This window comes from Chlamydotis macqueenii, chromosome 3 (genome assembly GCF_036417535.1).
Source record: "Chlamydotis macqueenii isolate bChlMac1 chromosome 3, bChlMac1.mat, whole genome shotgun sequence".
NCBI classification, from domain to species: Eukaryota; Metazoa; Chordata; class Aves; order Otidiformes; family Otididae; genus Chlamydotis; species Chlamydotis macqueenii.
Genome location: NC_141558.1, coordinates 120,340,413 through 120,367,726, shown reverse-complemented (window position 1 = coordinate 120,367,726; position 27,314 = coordinate 120,340,413). Strand labels below are relative to the sequence as shown.

At 45.0% G+C, this 27,314-nt stretch overlaps 1 protein-coding gene across 2 annotated transcripts in view; it reads left to right on the top strand.

Annotated features, from left to right (window-relative positions):
- The first annotated feature begins 1,014 nt into the window (after positions 1 to 1,014).
- Positions 1,015 to 27,314, top strand: part of ISM1 (isthmin 1) — a 40,294-nt gene continuing 13,994 nt past the window's right edge. The window contains exons 1-2 of one of the 2 annotated variants that reach the window (XM_086744510.1): positions 1,015 to 1,178; positions 23,785 to 24,021. In XM_086744510.1, coding sequence (XP_086600636.1) covers positions 1,050 to 1,178; positions 23,785 to 24,021 — 366 coding nt within the window. In that variant the 5' untranslated portion in view covers positions 1,015 to 1,049. The remainder of the gene's footprint in view (positions 1,179 to 23,784; positions 24,022 to 27,314) is intronic. The other variant, XM_086744511.1, reaches the window with a different exon arrangement.

Here is a 27,314-nt window from a genome sequence, read left to right as displayed (position 1 = left end):
AGATGGAGCCAGGTATCCTGCTCCCAGGGAGGGCAGGCAGCTAAAGGTCTTTTGCAGCCCCCTCGCCCCCTTCCCCACGGCCGAACTGAGGGGGCAGAGAGGAGGAAGAGGGGGAAGCGGCGATCTGCCCCTCTTCCCCCACGGGGAGCTCGTCGCCACCGCCCCGTCGAGGGCTGGGAGCCGGCGGGGGTCGCGGTGCGGCCCCGCTCCCTCCCATCCCCGCAGCGAGGGGCCGGGACCCGGCGGGGGGGGCGTCGGGAGGGGAGGAGGGGGGAGCCCGGGGCGGGCGAGGACACGGCGGGGTGGGGGGGGGCGAGGAGGGGAGAAAGCTGGTCCAGGGGCCACCCCCATCCCCTTGCGAGGAGGGAGGCGGTAGCCCCAAGCTCTCTCCTCCCCTCGGAGCGTCCCGGCTTCCCCGCGATGTGAGAGTCGTCCCCAGTCCCCCCCACCCCCCGCTCTCCCTCCCTCCCTCCTCCCTCTCACTCGCACAGACGCTGCCGGCTCCCCCCCGGCCCCGCAGCCTCTCCCCGTCGGCAGCCGAGCCGCGCTGCTCTCCGCCGGCCCGCGGCTCCCCGAGGCGGCGGGGGCTCGGCCCTCCCGCTCCCTCCCTCCCTCCGACGGCCCACGGGTGACTCTGGGTTGCAGGGCCGCCCGCAGAGACGCCGCCGGTCCGCGGCCCCGTCGCGGCTACCTGCCGCCCCCCGCCCCAGCCGGGCAGCGCCGGGATTTTCGCCGCCGCAGCCGCCACCGCGGCGTCCCGCCCCGACGTGGCTCCGCCGTGGTGTGGCGGCCCCCGCTGCTGCTGCTGCTGCTGCTGCCGCCGCTGCCCCGCTGCCGCCGCCCGCCCCGCCGACCCTGAGAGCGGCGCGGTCCCCGCCGCACGTCCTGCGGCTGCCGCGGCCGGCCCTGGGGCTGCGGCTGGGGCTGGGGCCGGGGCCGCTCCGGCGGCGGCCCCGGCGGCGGCGGCGGCCGCCGCGGCTCCTCCTCCTCCTCCGCCTCCTCCACGGCCACCGCCGCCGCGGGGCCCTAAAGCCGCCCGGCTCAAGAGGATGGTACGGCTGGCGGCCGAGCTGCTGCTGCTGCTGGGGCTCCTCCTGCTCACCTTGCACATCACCGTGCTGCGGGGCGGCGGCGAGCCCCACGCCCCCGCGGGTGCCGGCAACCACAGCCAGCGGCAGGTGAGTGCCGCCCCCCCCTCCTCCCTCCCTCCCTCCCTCCGGGGCCTCCACCTGCCTCCCCCCAGGGCTTCGCGGCGGGAGCTGAGCACCTGCCGCGGCCCCGTTCCGCTTGTCCCGAACCCGCAGCACCGGGGGTTGGGGCCTTCTACCCGCCTTTCGGATTTGCACCCCTTCAGGGGACAGAGGTGGGAAAAGGCAGAGCTGCGCCCCGGTGTTTCTGACACCGCGTTGGAGGCGTCGGGGCGGCTCCCGCGGGCACTGCTGGCACATGGCGGGTGGGTCGCGGCCGACGATGGCCATCGCACCTGGGCAGGTCTGTGTCAGACCCAGGGCCTCCCTTGCCAGGATGCAGCGTTCCCGTGGGCGAGAGGGGACCAAACAGGTGTGTGGCGTTGGGAAATGTGTCAACAAAATGCATAGCATTCCTCGGATGGCAGCAAGAGAAGGGTAGAGATATTCAGTCCTGAAATAGCCAAGAAACAAGGTGTAGATGCTTGTGACCGTGAAGGACAAGGATTGTGACGCGCTCAGCTTGTTCCAGTCCCCTGATCCCATGAAACCGCCAGTGAATTATGCCCGGCGGAGGTAAAGGACTTTTTACTTCTGTTTCCTTATTTTTGCAGTTGATTCTTTTTTACTCGGTATCGCATGTTGCCATTCCTTTAAAACAGTTGGACACAGTGATAAAAGCTGCAGAATCATCAAAATCCTCAGGTCAGCTGCGTTTGCCCTGACCCAACTTTTTTTCCACTGTATCCGACTGTTAAAGAAAAATCAACCGCCAAATCGTGCAAAGAACTGACAGAAAATGTGTAATCATTGTCACCATAAATTTACATAAACCCCGTTGTCATCTCGGAAGGAATCATAGTACCAGCAGAGCATGTTTCTCTGAAGCACGCGGAAAAATAAGGAGAGTGCAGGCTGTAACGATCTCTCTGCGTGGAGTCCCTGGCTGGTGGTCCACAAAGTGAAACCACTAGCTACGGGAGGGAGTCCGGATCTGCAGGCTCAACATCCCAGTCACAAACTGGAATCAGGTCCTCTTAACTCACAAAACCTCCTGTTGAACTTGGTGGGAGTCCTGCTCGGGAGTGCGAGGCCGTGTGCTCTTTGAGCTGCAGTTTTATCACCGGCTTGACATTCCAGGATGGTTTTTTTAATATCTTCAAGATTTCTGGTAATAATGTTTTATAAATGATGCTTTCTTTCCTCATGGGCACTTGAAATGCCTTTTAAAATGATGTTCCTTGGAAAAGTAAATTTGGAGAGGTTTTTTATGAGGTGTTTGCTATCATTAGAATAACCTCGAATTTGCCTTTTCTTGACAGGCTCGTAACGTAATGAGGGAAACATCTGGGCAAGTGGGAACTCTGGGTGATGCCATTTCCCCAAGGACCTCTTTTTAGAGCACTATTGTAAGGTTAGGGGGAAACAAGAGGAAAATAATCTTCAGATAATTATCCTAGAGTATTATCATTGTAGTTCACTGTCTTGTGAAAATCTGTTGATTGTTGAGTTCAATAATTTTTTTCTGTCCGGTGATTTTTTACAGATAACTTCATAAAACTCTGTGCCTTTAAGCATCATGATAGCTTTAGCAGTTCGTATTTTCATCATGTTTTGCCATTTGTAGAATTGAAATGTTTATATATTTCCCAGCTGAATTGATTCTGCAGCTATGTATTTGAGAGAGTGTGTCTGCACAAGACATTATGGGAGGAAAGTGTATTGATTAGAGCAATCAGTTAAACAGATGGAAGTCTATCAATTTTTTTGGTTTTACAACTTTCATTGATTCTATGGCTAGCTGGAAAATACTGTCACCTGCTTTAGAAAATTGTACTCTGACAGGCAGATGCTTCCATTCAAAGCATCACAATATAGATCTCAACAGTAAGTTTGCACGGGGATCTTCAGATTTGGGGTTTCTTGGGCTGTCATTGTGGCACGTCCTGAAGTGAAATGCAGAATCCTAGCGCATTGCATTCCCAGGTAAAGAATCAATGTGGAAAGAAAAACTGCACAAAGCCAGATTTATTGGTATAAGCAAACAGAAATCTCTCGGGTTGCTGTCGCTTATACTGAAAAAAAAACCCAAACTATTGCTCTTTCTGTCTTGGTGCGTCTATGGAGAGAAATGATTGTGAGAAGCGATTAGGTCGGTGTTTCATTTGATGAAATTTCATTTGATTAAGTCTGTTGTGCACATTGTGGCAAATCCAGGAAAGAGTAATCTTTGCAGCAACTGTTTGTAGATGTATTTTGACAAGGCAAATTTGTATACAAACAAACTGACTATTATCAAATGCAGAGTACCCTATTTTAGGACTTAGGCAGTCTGTTTGCACAAATGAAGTGCTCAGAACTTGGCCCTGTGCATCTGAAAGAAAATCTGAAGTTTTAGTCTTAGTTCCAAAAAAAAACCCCACCAACCCCAAACCCCAAAAACTTAGCACATCCTTGAGCGTTTTTATATTAAAAGGATTCAGGAGCAATCTCTAGTAATCTTAAAATATTGTTGGAGATTTAAGTAGTCTAAAACACAGACGTGGATGCATTTGAAGTCTGACTCATTAAGAGAGGAAGAGCTTCTCTTTCTCCCATTCCTTGGTCCTTCAAATGAAGGAAAGATTTTGGAGGATAGGTTTTGATTTCTTTTGGTCTAATTGTTGATTAGACTGATAGATTAAAGAAATTCGGAAAAAAACTTCCATCCTAAAATTAAACAAGTTATGCCGTCCTCCCTCTTACTTTTACTTTTGGTGCCCTTCCCCATACTGTGCATGTCTCTTCGAGTTCCCAGATGTCTGGAATCGTGTCATGCCGCTGTGACTGGCTGTTATGGAGCAGCAGTGAGGAGAAAATCCCGATGTACTCTTCAGGATGGGTGAGATACGGGCACAGGCGTCCTCAGTTCACCGCTGCAGAAAGAGGCGTTGGTCTTCGGCATTGCTACAGCTTCATGCTGCTGTTAGAACTGGTTTGTGGTGGTGTAAATTGAGGCGAAGTGGGAAATCCAGATTTGAGTTGTAAAATATCTCGCAGTCTTGAGTTATGAGAGGGAATCAGCCTTCTGTTTCTCAGCCAGATTTTATTCCCTCCTTCCATCTCTACCAAAGGAAAAAAAGGAGAATTGTGGGGTGCAGGGGAGATTTTGTTTTTACTGGTGAGAACTCTATTAGGTATAATTTAATTATCTTCCAGAAACTATTGTGGAGTAGATTTATGAAGTAATAATAAGTACAAACTTTTTTTTAAGTAATAAGTACAAACTTTTGCTTCTGAATAAGAGCAAGTGAAACTATATTAAGTGATGGAAAAATGCTGCTTGGGTATGTTTTTATCTTTTTACATAGTTCTAAAATGAAAGGAAGGCTTGAACATAAATTTTGGAAGACATTGTCATACTTTACGATGCTCTAAAATCTGTGCTTTCATTCTGAGAGAAAATATTTCGAGAAGTTATTCCCATCACTTCTGATTTTTCCATAGCAGGCCTTGCGCACCAAGAAAAACAGTGTTCCCACACGAAGAAAAATGACCTTGTAAAATGTAGTAACAGAGCCACCAACAATATACACCATAGCACATGAAGTCAGATTCTCCACTTCGGTACTTGCAGCAGTATTACATTAGCATGAACCTCAGAGGCTGTGCATAAAGCTGGAGCCATGTAAGAGAACATAATTTGAAAAGAAGCACAATGCTATAAACAGCTTTTTACGTTTAATCTCCTTGCTCCTGTCCTTGCCTCCCTCCTCAGTATGCATGCAAGCAATTACAGCATGTCAGAAACCTTCTGTAAGCCCGACCAGAAGAAACATGTCCCGCTGCTTACAAACGGTTGCACAAGAGTCGCTCTCCAAGCCGCCTGAGGAGTCCTTTACAGGGCTGAGCTCTTCATTTTCTCCTCAGATCCACAGCTCAACATGATGAGAAGTTCAGAAACTACGTGCTGCCTGTTACCTTTGCTGGGGTGCATTTTGGTCTTTTTAAGGTCGCTGCGTTCCTGCTGCCCCTTGTTCTGGATTCAGGCAAATTGCAGAATGATCTCCAGTCAGATACAGCGGCGCATTTCAGCTTCCTGGCTTTCTCAGTCTAAGCAAGACTTGAGTTGTTTACTTTGGGATAGTTTTAGACTGAGTTTTTTAAAGCTTATTTGAGCTCTGGAGCTTTATGTTTGGTTAGTTTTGCATTCATGTTTTTCAGACTGCCCTTAGCCTATATACGATGCCAGTAGGTGGATGTACATCGTGTATTTAATACAAGCACTAAATCCTCCTCGGCCTTAGAAGCAATTTATGCATTACACCACTTTCAGAGCAGGTGGCTTGTGAATAAAGCAGGCCAGTTCTCTGAAAACCAAAGCCTCTTTCGGTGAGGTTGTTTCCCATCACAGAGGATGCTCTGTTTCGTGCTTTTTGACAGTGATGGTAAAACCTGCTCTGTTCTCAGCAGGCTTTGCTGTGTAGGTTCTTAGCTAAAGCTCGCCTTCACCGTTAGCATATGTTCTTCCAGTTATACACGGAGCTTTACCAGTAACTTACACCATGTGCAGTTCATTCTCTCATCTCCCAAGGGACAGAATTATGTGTGCTCTTTAGTGGTTTTGCTAGTGGGCTGTGGCTTGTTCCAGGATCTGGGGGGAAGGAAGGATGATTAGCCTTTCCTGTACTGCCGCTGCATGCGTGGAAGCAAAGGATAAAACAGGAAACAAGGGTGAGGGAGGGAGACCACTGAGTCGAGCATTTGCTGTTGTCTGTGGCTCCCAGGAGAGATTCTTCCACCTTCCAAACTGGCTCCAGGAAAACTCCAGAAAGTATTAGAATCATAGAATCATAGAATGGTTAGGGTTGGAAGGGACCTTCAAAGGTCATCTAGTCCAACCCCCCTGCAAGGAGCAGGGACATCCCCAACTAGATCAGGTTGCTCAGAGCCCCATCCAACCTGGCCTTGAATGTTTCCAGGGATGGGGCATCCACCACCTCTCTGGGCAACCTGTTTCAGTGTTCTACAACCCTCATTGTAAAAATTTTTTTCCTAAAATCTAATCTAAATCTACCTCCCTCTATTTTGAAACCCTTACCCCTTGTCCTGTCACAACAGGCCCTACTGAACAGTCTCTCCCCATCTTTCTTGTAGGCCCCCTTTAGGTTATGGAAGGCCGCTATCAGGTCTCCCTGGAGCCTCTTCTTCTCCAGGCTGAACAGCCCCAACTTCTCTCACAGGAGAGGTGCTCCAGCTTCGCTTCATACCTATCACTTTCATAGAATCATAGAATGGTTAGGGTTGGAAGGGACCTTCAAAGGTCATCTAGTCCAACCCCCCTGCAAGGAGCAGGGAAATCCCCATCTAGATCAGGTTGCTCAGAGCCTCATTCAGCCTGGCCTTGAACGTTTCCAGGGATGGGGCTTCCACCACCTTTCTGGGCAACCTGTTCCAGTGTTCTATAACTCGCATTGTAAAAAATTTTTTTCCTAATTTCCAATCTAAATGTACTCCCCACTATTTTAAAACCATTACTCCTTGTCCTATTGCAACAGGCCCTACTAAACAGCCTCTCCCCATCTTTCTTGTAGGCCCCCTTGAGGTACTGGAAGGCCACTATCAGGTCTCCCCGGAGCCTTCTCTTCTCCAGGCTGAACAGCCCCAACTCTTTCAGCCTGTCCTCACAGGAGAAGTGCTCCAGCCCTTTTATCATCTTCGTGGCCCTCCTCTGGACCTTCTCCAACTGGTCCATGTCCTTCTTGTGTTGGGGGCTCCAGAACTGGACACAGTACTCCAGGTGGGGTCTCAGCAGGGCAGAGTAGAGGGGGAGAATCATCTCCCTCGACCTGCTGGCCACGCTTCTCTTGATGCAGCCCAGGATGCGGTTGGCCTTCTGGGCCGCAAGGGCGCATTGCCGGCTCATGTTAAGCTTCTCATCCACCAGCACTCCCAAGTCCTTCTCCTCAGGGCTGCTCTCAATCCATTCTCTGCCCAGCCTGTATTTGTGCCTGGGATTGCCATGACCCAGGTGCAGAACCTTGCACTTGGCCTGGTTGAACTTCATGAGGTTGGCACAGGCCCACCTCTCCAACCTCTCAAGGTCCCTCTGGATGGCATCCCTCCCTTCCAGCATGTCGACGGCACCACACAACTTGGTGTCATCGGCAAACTTGCTGAGGGTGCACTCTATCCCACTGTCCATGTCACCGACAAAGATGTTGAACAGGGCCGGGCCCAACACGGACCCCTGCGGGATGCCACTCGTGACCAGTCTCCACATGGACATTGAGCCGTTGACCACCACTCTCTGCGGCCATCCAGCCAACTCCTTATCCACCGAGTGGTCCGTCCATCAAACCCATGTCTCTCTAGTTTAGAGAGAAGGATGTCGTGCGGGACAGTGTCAAACGCTTTGCACAAGTCCAGGTGGATGATGTCTGTTAGCTCGTCCCTTGTCCACCGATGCTATCACCCCATCATAGAAGCCTGAAGACCCGGGTAACTACAGGCCGGTCAGCCTCACCTCTGTGCCTGGCAAGGTCATGGAGCAGATTCTCCTGGAAACCATGCTAAGGCACATGGAGAGCAAGGAGGTGGTTGGTGACAGCCAACATGGCTTCACCAAGGGCAGATCGTGCCTGACCAATTTGGTGGCCTTCTATGACGGGGTTACGGCATCGGTGGACAAGGGACGAGCTAACAGACATCATCTACCATCTACATCATCACTTTGATTCATTTCCTAGCAAACTAAAGCATCCTTGGTGGAAGGGAGCTACCACGCCTTCAGGGTACGATGTGGCAAGCTTTTTAGTGTCTAAAACCTAATCTTAGACCAACCTGTGGTGACAATGAGAGTAGAGAGACAAGGCATGGGTACATAGAGATCATGGAAGGAGCTGGGTTGGTACTTATGTTGGTTCATCTAACTTGGACAATCAGCACTTGTTCTGGAGTAGCTTTTATTTTGTGGTCTTTGTTGATCATGTAAAGAGACGTTTGTTCTGCGTAGGAAGGACACAGCTGGTCCATCACAGCTACAACAGCCGTATAGCAGCGGTACAACCACACTGCTACTGACCCCTCGCTGTTATCTGACGGGCACAAAAATCTCTCCTCCGCTCCTCTGGCTTCCATTGTCAGCTCTTACGTTCTGTCACAACTCCCCGCTCTGTCCTTCCTTAGTGCCAGCTGTCCACAAAAAAAAAAGGAGGCCCAGAGCTGAAACTCTGCTGTTTGTCTTTATGACTTCAACAATTCCATCACCATTTTGCTGTCTGGAGCTGGTCACTGTGTACTCCCTTGTGACTAACATACGTGTTATGACCTGCTAATAGGTAACCCAGCCCCAGTACTTCAGCATGCTAAGCTTTTTGACACCTTGCTCTGCTGTGGAATTCTTTTGTTGCTGGGGACACGTCTGTGTAACCAGTCCAGGTTACATTAAATGTAAATTTAGGACCATGTTTTGAATTTGGCAATTGTTCTTTTGTCTCTGCGCATATCTACTACATCTGTATATTAATTATCAATGCCTTATTGTTCCAAAATGGGCAAAAAGAAAATGCCTTCAAAGAAAACAAAGGACAATGAAAGAATTATTGATTAGGTGACAACTCCGGCTGTGTTGTGTCACAGCATCTGAAAACTTTACAGAAAGTGAAGTGCAGAGGACAGCAGTATCCATAATGGTGCAGACTGTGCTATCTGTGCCTGCCAAACTCATACATAGATGTACTAGTCACATTTGAAAAGCTTTCTAAAATAATGTCTGACAGAGATAGACACGACTTCTGAAAACCCAGTCATCAGTCTGTAGCAGTGCACAGAAGCACAAGGAAGTTATTTTGCGGTACTGTTTTTACATTACATTCTTCTGAGTGGTCACTTTAAAATCTTGACATGCATGCATACTTAAAATACATATGCAGACAATGTAGGTGTTCCTTACACAAACATAAACTAAAAAATTGAAGCAATGTAGTTTTTCTTTGGACTTATATCCTGAAAGGATAGCGATAGACAAGATTTAGCAGCTTTAGCAGGTTTGATCGTCTGAGTTGGTTGCTTTTTGCTCCTCTGTGTTTTGTCAGTCTTCCTTGCAAACAAGTGTGGTGGTACCCAATTGTGCCTCATTTCTTCTGACCACGTGTTGTTCAGGTTTGTTTGGCATCGGTTATGATTCTTCCCTTGCTGTCTGCTTTAAGACTACGCTACTTAAAAGCTCTTTGAGTTGACTGAGTGATAGCCTCCATAAAAGATGCTTATTTAAAACATTATTTTTCAGTGGTAGCAGAGCTAGGTCACTGATGCATTTTATTTTTTTTTTTATTTTTTAAAATCTGAAGCTCTTTGAGGTTGAGATTCCGTTGTTATGTTGTTGCTTGTGTATAATGTGTAGCATAATCGGTCTCCAGGCCTGATTTGAGGCTGTAAGCACTGTCACAAATGAATAACGAAGTGATAAATTAGAGCAGAAAAATACAAAGTGCTTTGGTAAGTTGCAAAAGGAAGCATTAAATGATGCGATGATTACCGTTGCACTTTAATACCAATTGTGCCTCTAGGATACCGATTTTACAAGTTTTGAAGACAGAAAATGCCAGGCTAAATTCAGAGTCCAAAGCTTAGACATGAGTAACATTTCCAATAAATTGAGTCGTGAACTCATTGATATATCAGTAAAAGCAGAATGTTATCAGTATTGGTATTTCCATGTACTTTTGTTTTGAAATATGAGAAAAATGGTTGTGTAAGACTTGGTCAGAGGAGCTGGTGTGAGTGGTACTGGTAAGCCATTCCTTTATCCTTTTGCCCTTGTGTTTCTGTGCTTGGTGAACTCAGCAATGGGTCACAATTTTTTATTCCTCCTTTTAGCAGTCAGCAGGATGGAAGCAGGCCTGGAGTTGTTCACCCCTAAGCTCTTGTAGAGTAATGGCTAGTTGAGTGCTTTTAATCTTACGGAAGTGCTCATAAAGATGAGAAGGGAAAATCGGAGATGAAATCTTTCTCTCGCTAGTTTTGGTGGAGTCAGTCCATGTTGAAAGGCAGGAGAAATTCAAACGTCCTTGGCTTTTACACTTCCATGCTAGACCTCCATTCTGAGTGTGTTTAGATTGACTTTGCTCCACTGACTTTCACAAAGCAAGACGAGTCAATGGCTTGTGTCAGCCGCAGACCCAGCCAAAGTTCCTCTTGGGTTGGAATCTTTCACAGCTCAGTTTTTCTGCAGAACTGATACACACGTAACACACATAATCTGGATGTCTACCCATGAAGGCAAGATAGGCTTTGGCGTGTGGCTTTCCTCAGATTGCATGAATTCCTTTCCATCCATTATGTTTCATTGTTAGTTTCATACGCACTGAAAAATCCTGGACTGCTCTGTTCTGCAGTAATTCCTCTTCCTCAACAAGACTGAAATTTCCTCTTTGCCTGCATGGCTGCTGAGATCAGTACTTGTGACAATACCATTATGAATATACTGTAAGTGTCTATAAAAACCATCCGAATAATGTACACCATCTTTTTCCACCACTGTTTACGGTTGCACTCTAAAAAAAAAAAGTGGATTCCTCCCTTCTAAGGGACAGTTATGGAGTTAGTGTTGTCCATGGGTCAGCTTTGACTTCCAGAAAGCTTCCTTCAGGCATCTTGCCTTTGCATTCCCGTTGAGTTGGGCGTTTCAGGTATTGAACAAGTGAACACTGTCATTGAAACACCTGCCTTGTAGCTGCCAGGGAAGGCTGAGTAGGAGGTGAGGTCCTTGCACCAGAAGGTCTGTGCTGTAGGCTGCAATGGAACGAGGAGGTGACTGACAACAGAGCGTAGTGGAAGGAAAAGAGAAGAGAAGAGGACCCAGCGATAAGACACCTTTTTTTTTGAAGCTGGTGCTTCAAAATTTAGTTATATAGCTTTGGTATCTTTTTCGCCTTAGAAGAAAGCCAATAGCAGGAGGTTTTGCCATGAGAAAACCAAAATTATTCCACTGGAACCAGCCGCCTAAGATTACTATAGGCGTACCAAAATATAAATTTGCTTGGTTTTTATCTGCCACATGTATCAGTGTAGGATTTTAAAATCAGTATGAACTTGATCTAGATATAACATTAGTAATCAGATATTTACTAATGTCTGTTTGCACAAGTTACCCAAAGAAACAAAAAGAATTAATAGTTTAAATGATTTAAAAGAGAAACATCATTATATTGAAAGATAATCTATTTAAAAATAAAAACCATAGGTAGCTAGCGTGAATTCTGTAACGCCCTGGTATGCTCACATCCTACATCGTATGAGTTGCTTGTACGCTTTTTAGTTTCATAGCAAGAAGTTATTTAGCATCTATTTAGCAACACAGAAGCACTAAAACTGTCCCTGTCTGTAATGTCTACAGATACAACTCTCATCTGAAAGCGTCTCCTGAAACTACCTCATAATCAGGCTGGAGTTGTTTAAGATGCAGCGTATATGTTGGCATTTTGTGCCGCCGATTTTAAGATTCTCAGGGCTGAAGAAGTCTGTAAAGGTTCACTGCACAGAGCAGGCTGTAACAAAGCAGTTAATGATTCTTGTGACATGAATGCTGCCGTTTCAGTTTATTTGAATGACACTGGCATTCTGTCTCAAATATATCACTTTTTATTAGGGTTTTGGTTTGTTTTTTTTTTTAACCCAACTAGATATCAGGCATGGGTATGCATCTTAGCTAAACTATAACCTAGCCAGTCCTTGCCTTTTGCACCAGAGAGTGCCCAGAGTTTTTCAAAACACGTAACCACAGTGATATTTTTATAAAGGAATGTTCACCTCATGGGATTTTTTTAAGGTGTTCTATTTTTTTTTTCCAAGTTACAGCTTCACTTTATTGTACATGATGTCCAATAAAAAAGATATATGTCTGTGATTGGACTTTGAAAAAGGGCCATGGTGCCTATTCCATTTAAAGGGAATGAAGTCAAGCAGTAAATTTGCTGGTCGCCCTTTTCATATTGACTGTATCTCGGCCAGCAGTTGGTCTTTGATGTTGTAACAATAGAGCAAAGGCAGAGGAGGAGGAGGATTAGGACCTCCATAATATAAAAACAAGTCTGCATTCATCATGATTTTTATAGAGCACAGTCCATGTTGATTGGAGGTTTGCAGTGTAGACTCAATCGTCTGCAGAAGAGTGCAGCAATCTTAACATTTGCAGGTGGTTTACAATTCATCCATCATGACTACTACCATCTCTTCTTAATTCAGAGTTTGTTTAGGCTTTCAGCATTTGACTTTTTCTATCTTATTCCTTCCTACAATAGGAAAACAGATGTATGTCAGGATAGAGCTTCTGGAGTATCATTTTCCTTTACAGGGGTTGATTGTTGTGTTATTTATGAAAGGCTTGCTGCAGCTGGCCAGTAGAGTATCTATTCCTCATCTTGTGCTTTGGAGTCCAAGCTTTTATTAGGAAAGAATAGAGGGGTTGATATGTATATGTCTAACATTTGTGAAAATATATATCAAAAGGGAACCTAGGGCAGCCGCACTATGCCTGTGTCTTCAGGCATCCTGGAACAATAGTGCCGAAGGTTTCACATGAACTTTTTAGCCTCGTAGAGTCCTGGAGCTTTTGATGTGCATTTAAATGGTAGCAGCGCCGGCTTTTGATCAAAACATGCAGAAGGAAAAGGGTCGTCCAGGAAAATGTGTAAGGTACCAAGTTGCACTAAGTGCTGGTGGGAGTGGACAGACTTTTAATTGTGAGGAGAGTTTAGAAAGAGCTGGATAATCTGTGAGGCGCTGTTGTAGCTCTGTGCATAACGTTGCAGGTGTGGAAGGCAGGACGAATGGAGCGTTTCCAGGGACCCGACAACGGCAGCAGCAATGAGCTCCGTGCAAGTGGAGCCCAAGGGCAGCTCTTAGGAGACCATCTGGAGATGCACCAGGGGAAATTACTTTACTGCACCCAGTTCCAGTGGCTCTTGCTTAAGGCATGACCCTGAAGTGTCCTGACAAGGCAGAACACCTGGAAGCTTCTCTACCAGACTCCAAAGACACCTGACCCAAGGAAGCGAAGGGAGGAAGAAAGATGCCAATCTGTAGGGCATTTGACAGTTCAGGACTTGATTTAGGGTTTGATTGTGTGCCTTCTGGGTGTTCCAGTTAGACCTGTGAGTGCAAACTGATGAACAAGTCACCACTTGCCAGCTGAGCTGTGGTAGCTCCTTAGATATCATATCCCACCTTCATCCCACAACAAAATATGAGGTGATTTTTAAATTTATCAGCAAGTCAGCACTGAGCAAACGAATCCTGCCCAGGGCTCTCACCAGGGTGACTGCGTTCTGTCCTTAGACGATGCACTCCAAGATATCAGTGGTCACCAAACACACAGCTCTTCAGTGAGGAATCTGTTCTTTTATTTAACATCAGCCATGATGGCCATTAAAAAGGCAACATCTGGTGCTATTTCTGCGCTCTGCTGTATGTCTCCTTCATCAGGCCCAGATACAGCAGTATCTTAACTGTTTCTGCTGTTCCCAGTATGCCAGCTGATGAAAGCAAGCTACGTGAGGCTTAGCCAGTATAAGGTGGGAGTTCTGGCCAGTTAGAGGCAACACCTAGTGTTTAAAAGAGTTTGCCCTTGAGAGATCAATAGCTCTGAAAAAGCTGCTGAATCCTTCAGTGGCAGTGAATTTGATTCTTGCTCTTCTTTGATCCAGCATTACTGGCTTTTTGAATAATGTAAATCAAAGCTGCCGCTCTCACCTACCCATCCCTCTTTCTTCCTCTGCTGTCTCTCTCCTAAGAGGATCATTTTTTTCATCTTAGGAATATCGCTGTGACTACTTAACATAAAAATAAAATGAACGAATTATTTGCGTAATGTCAGAGAAAGGGCCAGATTAATACCACCTCTGATTTCTTCTTTCTTTATCCTATTTAAGTCTTCCCACAATAAAATACAAAAGGAGTTTGCAGCTGAGATCGTGTGTTTGCACACATGGACTGAGGGGGGAAAAGAACTGTAAATGCCAATTTCCCAATACACACTGCTGCCATTCATAAAAGGAGCTGCAATTACATTGTAATTGGGTTATAAACCCCATAATAAACCCCATAACACTCCCATGACAATGATTGCAGTAAGAGCCATACGAAGGGAAAAGATGTGTGTTTATCTCTTCAAGCTGGAAGTGAGTCCCGTGCCACAGCCTACCAGGGAACGCCCCCCCAACCGGCTCTGCCGTGCGTCTGCTGGATGCGCTTTGGAATCTCTGTCCGTACAGGAGCAGCTCTCCCTGGGATCTGGCGTAGCAGCTAGGGTCCTGTCTCTGCTCCTCTGACAGAGGAGGTGAGGGTATCTCAAACCTGAAGAGCTTATCTTTCCTCTTCTACCTTGCTGCTGCATCTGGCTGCTGGGACTAATCGAAAGATGCATTTGGCCTGCTCCCTGCAGTTTATTGTCAGTGGCGTCTGGGTGGCTTCAGGCACATGCTAGGAGTATAACAAGCTTGAAAAATAAAACCATTTGTCCTAAAAATAGCTCAGAACTAACTAGTGATCATGGGGCGGAGGGGAGACAGAAATGAAGATATTTTCACGTAAGTGTCAGATTCAAAAGCATCTGCCTTGTTCAGTGCATGTATGGTATTCATTTCCTGTCTGCAGTCGATTGGAATGCCCCCCGAGTCGCTTGAAATTGAAAATCGAGTCATGCGTCTTTAATCAGCTCTAGGAAATAGCCCCCCTCCCTTACTGTTCCAAGAAAATTTATATATACATGTGTAGAATTCATAATACGAAAAGGCCACAATTCTCCCCCTGGCAAATCCTTTCTCTCTCCCCTCTTGAAGAGAGAAGGGTCTTCACGTTGTCTTGTCGCGCGTACTGCTTGCTCTTCTTCCCCATAGTGTCACTGGAGGGAGGCCTTTCTCCTGTCTATCTGCTTCCTCTCCTTTCCTTCTCTTCTTCTGTCACTAGGGCAGTTCACGGAGATGTAGAGAGAGGGCATAATGTCCGCTGCTAACGTCGTGATAGACAAATAAGATCGTTATTGTACAGATGCCATTTATGCTAATGACTTCCAGTTGCTCCTGTATCAGTCTCCGAAGTTTTCTAAATGGAGAAGAGTAGAACTCTACACGCAGGCATGAAAGATGGCTTCGCTGCAGGAGCAGAGGTGCGTGGTCCTGAGGCAGCCGCTCAGATTTCTGCTGCTGTGTTGCTGTAAGCTCCTGGGTGTCGTAACCACCCCTTCCAGAGAGGCGTGCAGTTGGTGCATGGATATTGAACGTAAACAGCCGCTGCCTTTCCTCTGCCTTCACCCTCTAACTTCCATCAGAAGTAAAATGAGCACTGGTGGGAAGGCAGCCGAGGGAGGGTCGAGTAAATTATCTCGCAGTGATTCGATGCTGTGTATGTTTTGAGCATCAAGACTCGAGTGATTTGCCTTTTTTCAGGCACAGAAGTAGTATTGCCAGAAGCACAGGAAACACCATGTTTTTGGAATATAACACTTGTCTGCTTTCTTGCTTTCCCGTTATTAGCTTTTGCTTATGTGGTGAAGTCATCATGTAACTTTTAGTCCGCAGGGACTAAACACTTTCTAGTCTCTAAAAACATCTGCCAGCTAACACAGCCGGAGTCACAGACGCTTTTGAAAGCGGAGGGTGGATATTCAGTGGCATATGAGAGGGAGACACAGAGGCTGGGAATAGCTGTTTCTTGGAAACTTAACAGCTGAAGGCAACTTTGGAAATTGAAAAGGTTTCAAGTAAAGTTACTCTTTCGGCCAGGAAGAGAAGAAAACTTCATTTATTAAAGCCGGTTCACCTAGTGAAATCCTAGCCATAGTGATTTAGTGGAATAAACTTGCAAAAGGGCCTAGTTTAAAGCCCATGAAAATAATCTCAGATGCATGTTTGTTCTCATTCATTTACACTGACTCTGTGTGTGCTGGCCTGCAAAGCCTGACCAAAAAGTTGTGTACAAAAAGTATTAATATTCTGGATTTCCTTTGCTTTCGCGGGCTTGATTGCCACTTAAGGCAGATTTTTCCCATTCTGTTGGAATCCGATGTGTAAATTAGGATGCAGATGTCAAATGATGGTTGAGATTACACTCGTTTAATTGACTTTAGCCATGGTATAAATGGATTCTATTTAAAGCTTTATTATACTACTGACTTTATGTAAGTATTTAATAGAGCCTGAAAAGAATCAGAACTTTCAAAGAATTTGCATTTTGGCACCACAGGTTGTTGGAGTGGAGGAGTTGGGCTGCTCTTCAGTTGTACGTCCTGTATGGCGAGCTCCAGCTCCAAGGTCTTCAGAGTCGTGAAGAACATTTAGATGTTTACCGCCAGCGCAGGCAACTGTAAATATCTGTTGCCTACAAGCAAAACTTGGCACTGAACATCTGTCAAAGCCTTACATGGTTTGAATTCTGTGCGCTTCACTGTCCCATGGATGGCTGAGTATCTGCTGAAGAACAAAGCACCAGCGTGTACTATGTTAGAAAATTTGCTAAAGGGCCTCTGTTTTTATCCAGCTGACATTGGGCTGTAATCACCAAGTCCTTTTTGTTATCAAAGTGTTTATACAAACTGGCAGTTGTTCACCTTAAAGCTGAACCACACTGTTTGCGTTTTCCAGCTGAAGGAAAACAAGAACTACAAGAACAGGGCATAAAAAGTAGCTGTGCTGTGAAATGCGTGTCCACGACATGCAGTAAAAGGTTGCCGGATCCAAGTAAAATATGGTTGGTTTTCTCCTTGAACTCAGAGGGAAAAATATTGTCTACCAGAGCCATTCAGATGTGGACCCACTGTTTACTAATGGTGTGGAAGATACAGGGAGCTTGGTGAGAGAAACTCCCAACCAGAGACTGAAGGAAGGATGGACCAAAGCTTGAGGACTGCAGGTGAATACAGGGGCTCAGTAGGAGAGGAATGGCTGTAGGGCTGCTCCAGCCCTCGGAATGTATCAGATCAGGTGGTTCAACAAGGCAACAGCCTTTTCCTCCACTGTGAAGGGTCCTGTCGTAGTGTTGGCCATGTGCCTCAAAGGAGCAGTCTGGGACTTCCAGACCTTAGAGGTGAAGGGGGCCTCCCCACTACCACCCTGGGATCTCTGCAGTCATAGCGTAAGTCCTGTCTGGGTGTTCAGTTCTCAAGATTTTTCTGTGTAGCTATGAGGGCTAGAAGTTTTTACTAAAAAAAAAAAATTCGAAAGCTGTGATTCTGAGATTCATGTGCCCAAGTGCTTTGAGCTTCTGCTGTACACAGCTCCTGAGAGCTATTTCAGTGCACACCAGCAAATCCGCTGTGGTGGGCTGGGTATCTCCTTGGGTGTCCCAGGCACTTCACTGCCTAACTGACACCCAACATTTAAGCTGTCTAGAGAAGACCTCTGCTCCAGCAGTGGCTCGGCATGTCTACTCTGAATTCCTGCTGTCGTAATTGCCACAGTATTTATGACTCCATCCTATTCTCCGCAGAAGCAAAAATCACTTCAGGAGCCGTACAGCCCCTGAAGCTGACGTGTTCCCTAGCAGTACCCTGTGGGATGGCTGGGTTTGGTCTTTGCACAGCCACGTAATCACACATGCTGCAAGTTAGAAAGAACTGGCTGCAATATCATTCTTCTAATTTTGCTGGACTAAACAGAGAATTATTAAAAAGTAGACCCTGATAAACAGAACTCTGTTATTATTTTTTTATTAGCAACTGTAATCAATGGTTAATCTCCTATTTACACAATGTTTAAAGCAGTTGCTATATTTCAAAGCCCCATAGTGAAAAGAATTGTGTACATGCAACCCAGTATAGTCCATTTTAAATTATTTATGAGGAGTGAATATCTAAAACGTGCCAGTATTGCAACAATTAATTTGTGTAGCTTTCTAAAGATACGTAAGGCCTTTCCCTTCGTTGATATACATGAACGTGAGGGACAAGCATGTTTTAAGAAAATGAGAGTGTCCCAGTAGCTGAGTGGTTGGTGTGACACCCCTCTGGTCTGACTTCTTCTGGAGATGCGTCAGTGACCCCTTGGAATGAACTGAGCTGTGAGACTCAGTACCACTGCATTCTTTCAGCTGATCACACAGAAATTAAATATGAACCCAAGCGATTTGCCTGTAGAATGCAAAAACTCAAGCCAAGAGAGAGCAAAGAACAGACGAAAGGTCTTCTGACTGCCTGGACTGTATGTGGCATTAATCATAAAATCAATTTTTCTCTGTGTATCTTGGTGATGCTTTTTAGCTGTCAGCTTCACTGTCTGCTTACCTAACACTGTCCTCGTGCCTCTTCTGCTAGGTCCTGTGCTGCTTGTACTCATGATGGAGAAAAAAATAACTAAACCCCAAGAATTAGATCACCCAGGTTCATTACAGATCTTGGATCTGCAGAGGTGAAAGTCTCATGTAGTATCCCGGTGTGTTACTCGGCCTCCCCAGACGAGTTAATTTTGAAGTGATCATTTAGCACTAACCTGGAAACACACGACAGCCTTCAAAATCAAAACAATCTGTTTAGGCAGGTGGGAAATGAAACCAGTCCTAATGGCTGTAATGGTTTTCTGTGAAGGCCCCAGGCCTCATTTTGTCTCTGATAGCAATATAATCTTTTATAGCGTCTGTGAAGTTTCCTAATAAAGAAACGTTCCTTGTTCCTGGTGGTTGAAGATGCTGTACAGGTGCATCATGAAAGTGCATTGACAGACTGTCGGGTTTCAATTCAAGACGTCTTGTCAAGATCATTTTACAAGATATTTCAAAGGAGTATACAAGAAATAAAAAAAAGCAATGTTGCTGCAGCAGGGATTTGGTAATAGATTCCCTTGCTGTCTGGGAGCTGTTAGGGATATAAGTTGCATCAGTTTTCCAGAATTCTTTCAACTCCATAATTAGCAGTGCTTGCAAGTGTGCTTTTAGTTGGGTAAATGAAGGAAGGTAAGAAGTGTGAAGGACAGAGAAAGAGCAGATGCTCCAGAATATTTTCTGTAGCTCCAATCATTCCTCACTTATTCTCTGTGATGGATGTTTTTCCAGAACTGGAAATGGGATTAAAATAAGGAAGAGAGGAGTGAGATGGATTCCGCACCTATCCTAAAAATACTGAGAAATTCCCTTTTTCCCTAGTTTGGTATCTTTGCAAGTTCCTATTTCTGTTTAATTTCTCTGTGTGAAAGAGAAATTGTACACTTCCCTGCAGCTAATGTCTAACATGACAGAGGGAGAAACAAAATCAGAAGGCAACGGAGGGAGTTAAAACACCCATTTGATTATCAAAAAGTTAAACTGCAGTGTCAAGTAGGAAATTTTTCCTGCATGCAGGCTTATCTCTTGATGTCTTCAACCCAGCCACAGTGCAAGTCCCACCTGGACCACCAACACTGTTATCAGTGTCAGTTATCCTCACGAAATCCCTGGGAATTGCTCTTCCCTGGTTTGTAGATGGACACAAAGACATGGATGGGTACTGAACCACTGCTCGCCCTTTTTCAGTGATGGATGTGGCGAGGTGAGTTTGTCTGCAGTACAGACAGTGTGGCAGATTCTCTAGGGTTTGTTTCGTCGCCTTCTTGCACAGTTATGAACCATACGTTCCTGCCCTTATATACTGTCCACACTTAGAACACTCACAAATCCTAAGCTGGTTTTGTGTTAGGAACTTCTGTTAATAGCTGATCCCATGGAGCAGCAGAGCTGTGGCTGACAGCAAGCATGAGTAACCCCTTAAAAATCGTCTTAATGCAAAGTTTAAAAGTTGTGAATAATCCTGTTAAATGAAGGGCAAAAAGCGATTTGTCATAAAGTATTTAGAGCAGATGCATCGTTTGAGTAAGAAACCAGTGTGCCTGAATTAGAAATGTCAGCACTTCAAAGAAACTGAGTCAGTGGTTCAGAATGAAGAGACACAGCTTTTAAAGGAAGGCAAGCGACAATGCTTTCCCAAAAGCAATTGGGAATACAAATTGTGTACACCTAAAAATAAATAGTATGAAGTATAATCGTGTGAAATAATGTAGAAGTAATAAAAGAAGAATATCACTCTCCCCTGCAAAAAAAAAAAAAAAAAAAAAAATTCATCTATTAGCTTTGGAACACAAACCCCATTTTCTTCAGGAAGGATGCTGTAAGGACAGGCTTTTTCCTGCTAGATTAGCGTTGGAAGATCCTTTGCCTGAGTTGGTGCAGTAGAGCAGAGGGAGTCCAGATTCTTCTCTTCACATGCTGTTCAAGCTCACTTTTTACTGATGGCAGCCTCTTTTATCTTCTTACCAGAAATACACATTTCTAATAATAGCGCAAATCAGCTTAGACACTACTTCAAGAATTATCTACCTAAAAAGTAGGCATTCTGTTCATTTTAGTAACTGCAAACAAATGGCCTTTCACTCATGGTACTGTGAGCAGATACCTGAATATGGTCCTGCATATGGAGCGTTTCTGTCTGCCTGTGCTGCAGGATGACAGAGGAGCCCCAAGGAGGCATAGCATGGGCTTCTCCTCGTGTGAAAGGGGCTGCAAGCGATAACACTGCTTTTAGGCAGAGGACACACTGTTTGACCTGTGACACTCCTGCCAGGCATTAGTCAGCCCTGCTTCTAAAGACAAACTCCACGTTCTGCCCCCAAAAGCCTGCTCTCAAGCTTGGCTGTTGCTGCTATTGGAAATGTGTGCCTAACGTGGAGCCTCCCAATCGTGTCCACCCTGGCCAAGCAGAGTGGTTCATCCTCATCCTTGCTGCTGCAGTTATCGTATCCCCCTCCATTTTTCTTATTAACGTTAAACAACCCGAACTCGTTCAGTCTGTAGTTAATAACAGTCCCTGCCCCATGCAGCTTGGTAGTGGGCCCGATCAGCCTGATGTCGTTACTTCACCATGACAATTTTCTAACTAGCTCCATGTGATATCCCATCTGTCTTACACTATTAAAAACGTTTTATATAGCCCTTATTATTGTAGTTGCTGAGCTCCCCGCAAACATCACAGTGAGGAAGGGAAGTGCAGTTATCCCCACCGAGGCACAGCGAGACCGTGACCTGCAGAGATGACACAGCGAGTCTTATCGGAGAATTAAGTGTCGGTCTCTAAGGTCCTTGCCCAGCTCTCTAGCTGTACAGCGTGTTCATGTGGAGAATCAAGGTACTGCTGAAATGGCAGGCAGATAGGGAAAGTATGAAATTGTATGTGGGAATTTTATTATTTTTTAATAAAATATCACTTTATTTTTAATAAAGGTAAGATTATGAGCGTGATACCCCAGAAAAAAAATAGTTAAGTACCACATTTTTTGGCCCTTTTCTGAAGTAATTTAATAACAGCCCAATTACACCTTGTTGTTAGTCAGACATAACTGAGAAGCCATTTAATCCTCATGCGCCTAGAAGTTTGCAGTTAAATTCTGTTTGATAAGTGTTAAGTAAAAGCACTAGCACATGGGTAAGGAACCTGCAGTTAGATGAGTGGCCCTCAATTTTGTTTTCTAGAGCTCCCTGCTGTGTGGTTTGCTTTCTACTTTATATTGAATGAGGGGTGTGTTAATGGGTGGCCCACCAAAGGCATTTGAAAGCCCTACCTGGTCTTACACAAAGAGGAGCTTTCTTGTTTAGCCTTCAAGCAATACATACTCTCAGGAGCACACGCATTTTTAGGACTGCACGCCCACACTAATTCAGAATGAACTTTTTTGCATCTGTGCTGTAGGTAGATGTATAAAAGTGCCCTTTTGGCGTGCTCAGAGTGTAACCATTCTGATCGTGAAAACACTAAGACAACATTCACTCTGCTAAACCTGGTTTTGCTCTTTACAAATGTGGTGCAGCAAGAAGGGGAGAGAAGAACCACCTCAGTTTTTGCTTGAGATGATGTCACTTAGGCCTAGATTGACTCTTAAATCTTAGTTTATTTAACTCACTGAGTATTTTCCTGTAATGGGCACAGACTGTACTGTAAAATCTCTTCAAAGGTCAATTTAGAGCCTTCTAAGCAAATAAACACGAAAGAAGAGAAAAGGCATTGGGACTGTCATCTATCTGCACGCTTAACAAAAGGTACGCTAGCTTAATTTGAGCCAGGGGATCTGGACAGAGCTTGCGTTTAACCAGAAATGCTGGCAAAAACATGCTTCAGTAGAGCCAGAACCACGTGCGGCCATTCCACTTTAATTGTGCTTGTTTTAAAAGATAGGTCTTTAACATTTACCCTCTCCATGCTCGCTGTCTCTTTATGAACTGAAAATAAAAGCTCCCCAGACAGTCATATTAAGACCTCAAGCCTAAAATTTTTCAGCTGAGTCAAAAGCAAAACCTGTGCTGAATCTGCCCCATGCATTTTTCTGTGGCCGTAAGAAGATTTGACTTCTCTGTTGGTTTTTCCCCCCAAGTCCCCAGGCCAGTCCTAACCCAGGGAGCGGGTGTTTTGATGCTAAATGTTATCTCCTCAGTGAGGTCAAAGGCAGTGGCAGCAGTGCTACTGGTTCGAAGGCAGCCTGCTGTAATATACTACAAAACCCAAAAGTACGCTCAACAATAACAAAGGCATTAACTGCTGACCCACAGCTCGGTGAAATTCAATCCCACCATTAGGCAAACATGAAAATGAGATCCCAGAGGAGGGAAGGTTCAGATGTTCAAGACCAGAGAAATAGGGTGAGGAACACAAGACGATGAGATGGAAGCTGTTGCAGACTGAGGAGGGAGAGGGGGGAGGTTGCCAGTTCAGCAGTGGGATCTTTTCATACCATAAATTTCAATGTGCACTTGGCAGTCAGCGGTTTTGCTCCGCTTTGTAACAAAGCAAATTGAAATGATTTGTAATAAAGATACCTGTCACCATTTTAGGGACACATTTAATGTGATAGTAACCTAGGGTTACTTCAGAGCTTCATGAATCCAGATTTGCTTTCAGTTAGATGCTGTTGTCCATGTGCAGATTCTCACCACGAGGCTGGAGAGTTAGAGGAACGTGAAAGCTACGCACTCAAGTCTGACTCAGTTGTCTCTTGTGTCAGATGGTTACAGATTTAGAATCAGAATCATGGAATCATGGAATGGTTAGAGTTGGAAGGGACCTTCAAAGGTCATCTAGTCCAGCCCCCCTGCAAGGAGCAGGGACATCTCCAACCAGATCAGGTTGCTCAGAGCCTCATCCAACCTGGCCTTGAATGTTTCCAGGGATGGGGCATCCACTACCTCTCTGGGCAAACTGTTCCAGTGCAACCCTCATTGTAAAAATTTTTTTCCTAATATCCAATCTAAATCTACCTCCGTGTATTTTGAAACCGTTACCCCTCGTCCTGTCACAACAGGCCCTACTGAACAGTTTCTCCCCATCTTTCTTGTAGGCCCCCTTGAGGTACTGGAAGACCGCTATAAGGTCTCCTTGTTATTTGCACTGCTGTAACTAAGTACATTTCAGTGAAAGTCAGATGTCAAACTCCTGAGCACCCTAGATAATACCGGTCATAATTCTTGCGTGTTTCAGTAATGAGCCATGGGGCTGCACGCTGTAAACATTTCTGTGCACACTCTGCAGCCATCATTGGCAGGAGACGGGGAACACTGGCAGGACGGCACACTCTCTCAGTTGTTGTTATACCGCGTTGCTTTTTTTCCCCAGAACACACTCACTGCAGATGACCATTCTCCTGAAGGCAGCTTCACCCTGAACCCTGAGGACAGAAGAGAATACCCTGATCTCCAGGCTGCCCACCGGCCATTCCCTAAGCAGCGATTCAGGCAGGAAAACGGGCATACGTCCTTGCAAAGAGATGGACCCAGATCTTTCCTCCTGGATCTCCCAAACTTCCCTGACCTGTCAAAAGCAGATATCAATGGGCAGAATCCCAACATTCAGGTACAAATTTATGTCAATGTGTGATTTTTTATGAACTGCAAAAAATTATTTTACTGAACCAAGAGAACTTTCAGCCTTGCTTCCATGACATCCCGTCAGAACATCCTGTCTCTCTACCAATAGCACCAAGACAGAATTAATAGAATAGAATAGAATAGAATAGAATAGAATAGAATAGAATAGAATAGAAATGATCTGTAACATAATATATGTATTAAATATATCATATAATGTTTGTCTTAAGTGAATGCACAGATTTTAGTTTTTTCCTGAATTTCTCTTTGGATAGTGTTGATTGCATAAGCGTGGGTATCAATATCGACCTATTTATGATACTGAAGCCATTTTTGCTATTGCCATTTTAGAACATATTCTCTTTGTTGCTATTAAATGGATATTTTAAATTCTGGTTTCGATTCTCTGTTGCAAAATTTGTTTGTGAACAGATGCTCTTTTGGTGTGCTATTATAAAATTCAGCCATCCCCAAAGGTCATAAGAGAACAAACCTTTAAGTTGCAACTCAAAATGTGGTCCTCTGTATGGAACCAAGACTTAGAGTTAATTTCTGCACAGTAAAAAAAAAGTTATCTGCAAGAAATTTTGTTATATGTTATTCCTCAAACTGTTCTTGGGTTTGGAATGGCCTCTTACAAGCCACTTGCATCTTGAAACTTCAAGGATTAGAAAGAGGAAAAAATGAGTGATTTGTTTTTAATTCAGAGCCTTAAAGCAAAATTGGCATTAATAAGCAGTCTTTTTTAACCAAAACAATAAATTGAAATGTTGTTCTGCCTAAGATGTCCTTATAAAAACAATATGCTAATAAGGATTGGTTTTCTGGTTAAATTAATTCCTGGCTTCTTGTAGTCCCCCAGCCCACAAAATTACCATCCTTTTGATATGTCTAGGAAGTACGTACATAAAGATATAATAGATCTGTTGGTGAGAGACTGTCTCCAGGCTGACGCTCCATTATGTCATAGATGGCTTGCAATGTTGAGAAGCTGAGCAGATTTGGATCAAGTGCAAGTCCAATACTTGCCAGGCCAGGGTAGTAACCATGTGCAGCACGTGATGGCTGTACACGTCCCTCACGCTAGGAGAAGACTCCCAGAAAGCCTTAGGAAGGGAAGGCAGGGAAGCTGTAGGGGCCCCAGATTGTGGCATGAGGTAAATAGAGTAACATCATTGTTTGAACAGCGTTTGAACCACAGAGGAGGACAGGAGGAAACCAAAACCTTCCATGATTGGGAACAGCATTTAATGTTTAGACCCAGGGAATAGATAAATGAGATGGAAACATTTCCCTGGCTTGTCTTTACAGTAACGGCCTCTGCCATGACCTCTTTTTCCACCACCTGATCTTGGAAATGTGTCAGCCAACTGTGTCAGCGGTCTTGCTGGACCTGGAGCACTGGGAAGCCTGGTCCTGTAAACTGGAAAACATTGGGCAACGTCAGTCCCAGAGCTCTTGTGCACAAGGATCAGCTCTTTCAGAAAGAGACTCCCTAAGTTCTGCATTGTATTGTCTGCTTACTTATTAAGTTTGTGGTTGACAGTCCTGTAGCAGGTCAGGCCTCGTGGTGATAAAACTCCCATCAGTTCATTACAGAATCAATGCAAGTTTGTTTCTTTGCCTAAAGGTTGTAAATGGTGGCCCACTCTTTTGGGAGAAAAATAGGATTATAGTGAATTCTTGCTTGTTAAACACCATACTGACCTGAACGCAAATAATGACGCTTGTTGACTTGAAAATTTCTCATCAGCTGTTTGGCAGGTGAGAGCAGAATCGATCCTCATTTTTGTTTTTGCGTAACGGCTTTGGGCTCTGTAAGTTACAATCCTGGGGGTGTTAATTTTAAAGGCCTCCTAGGGCAGTGAGCTTGGAAAGGAGAAAAAAGCCTGTATGCTAATCTAGCAGAATGGCCACATTTACTTCTCAGAGACCCACAGTTTCTTTTCCCTTTTACTAGTACAAACCTGCATGACCAAAAATCACATTTTTAATAGAAACTGTACCTGGAAATTTTAAAAACCTAATAAACAGATATAAAACTCAGCCTGAAAAAGCAGGTGGAAAAGATACTGCAGTGAGTTCTCTTTATGGCCATTCCTTCTCTGGTCTCTTCCTCTTTCATGGAGGAAGTGGTGGATATCAGAACACCATCATAGGAATTCAGAAAATTAACATGTCCCCAGGTACTACTCTATTTATCAGGTGATAATCAAATATACTTAGTGGATTGTCTTCTATAAAAACCTCCAAACCAACAGTTGAAGCTGCAGTAATCCAAATTCAATTTGACTTCTTGCATGCAAGACCAGGATGACACGTACTGGTCTTTCTGTGGTGTTCCAGCCTTGTAAAATCTCCCATCATCTCAAGTAGCATTTTATACTTTAGCATTGTTTCCATACTGGTTGTTTGAGAGTAACTGCAAGTAGCTGCTGTTGAGCAAAGGCTGGCTGTTTGGTTTGGGGTATTTTGTTTTCTTCATTTTTGCCTTTTTAACAGTTCTGTCAATGCCTGGAAGACTTCTGGATGAGAAGGCAATTGCAAAAACTGGTCACACATTTTTGTTGGATTTCCTTTCACTAGTGGAAGATCCCTTTTGTATAGGCTTGCACTTTTTTGATGAAGTAGCCAAGGGATGCCTACGGAGACCTTGCAATTGGACAGAGTTATTGTTCAGAGTAAGACAGAATTGTTCTTACCCCTGAGTAACAGAATGAAGTAACGTGGGAGGTGTATAGGAACATACTTATTTTCCATTTCTGATGGGTTTTTCTCATCTGTTCCAACCACCCTTCTACAACCCCTTAGCTCTCCTGTGCAGCCCATCCTCTGTTTGGAGCCAGGTGCTTCAGCTTGCAATTGAAGTCTTGCTCTTGTCGCTCCCCTTTTCTTTTTACTCCCAGTTTCACAGGCTTGTGCACTGTAACAGGTAGGGAGCTGCTCTCTGTTCTCTTGCTGCTTTGTTGCTTTCCTAGCAGTGCTGGACGCCATGACAAATGAGCAGAAAAGGGAAAACTCCTTACTGTTTGTCAGGCAAGGACATTTTGTTGGTCTTGATGCTCTTCAGAGAACTTGAATCTTGATCAAGCTTCACCGCCAGTATACCTGAAACACAGCTGGGTGAGTTCCAGTTCCCCTGGGTGTGTTAAAAATTTTGGATGAGGAGACAGGTTCCAAGTAGAAACTGTGCAGCATTAGGTAGGATTCCTGTCCTGAGAACATGTTGATGTGCCCTGGAAAACTGAAGTAAAACAGTATATGATTAAATCTGTTGTG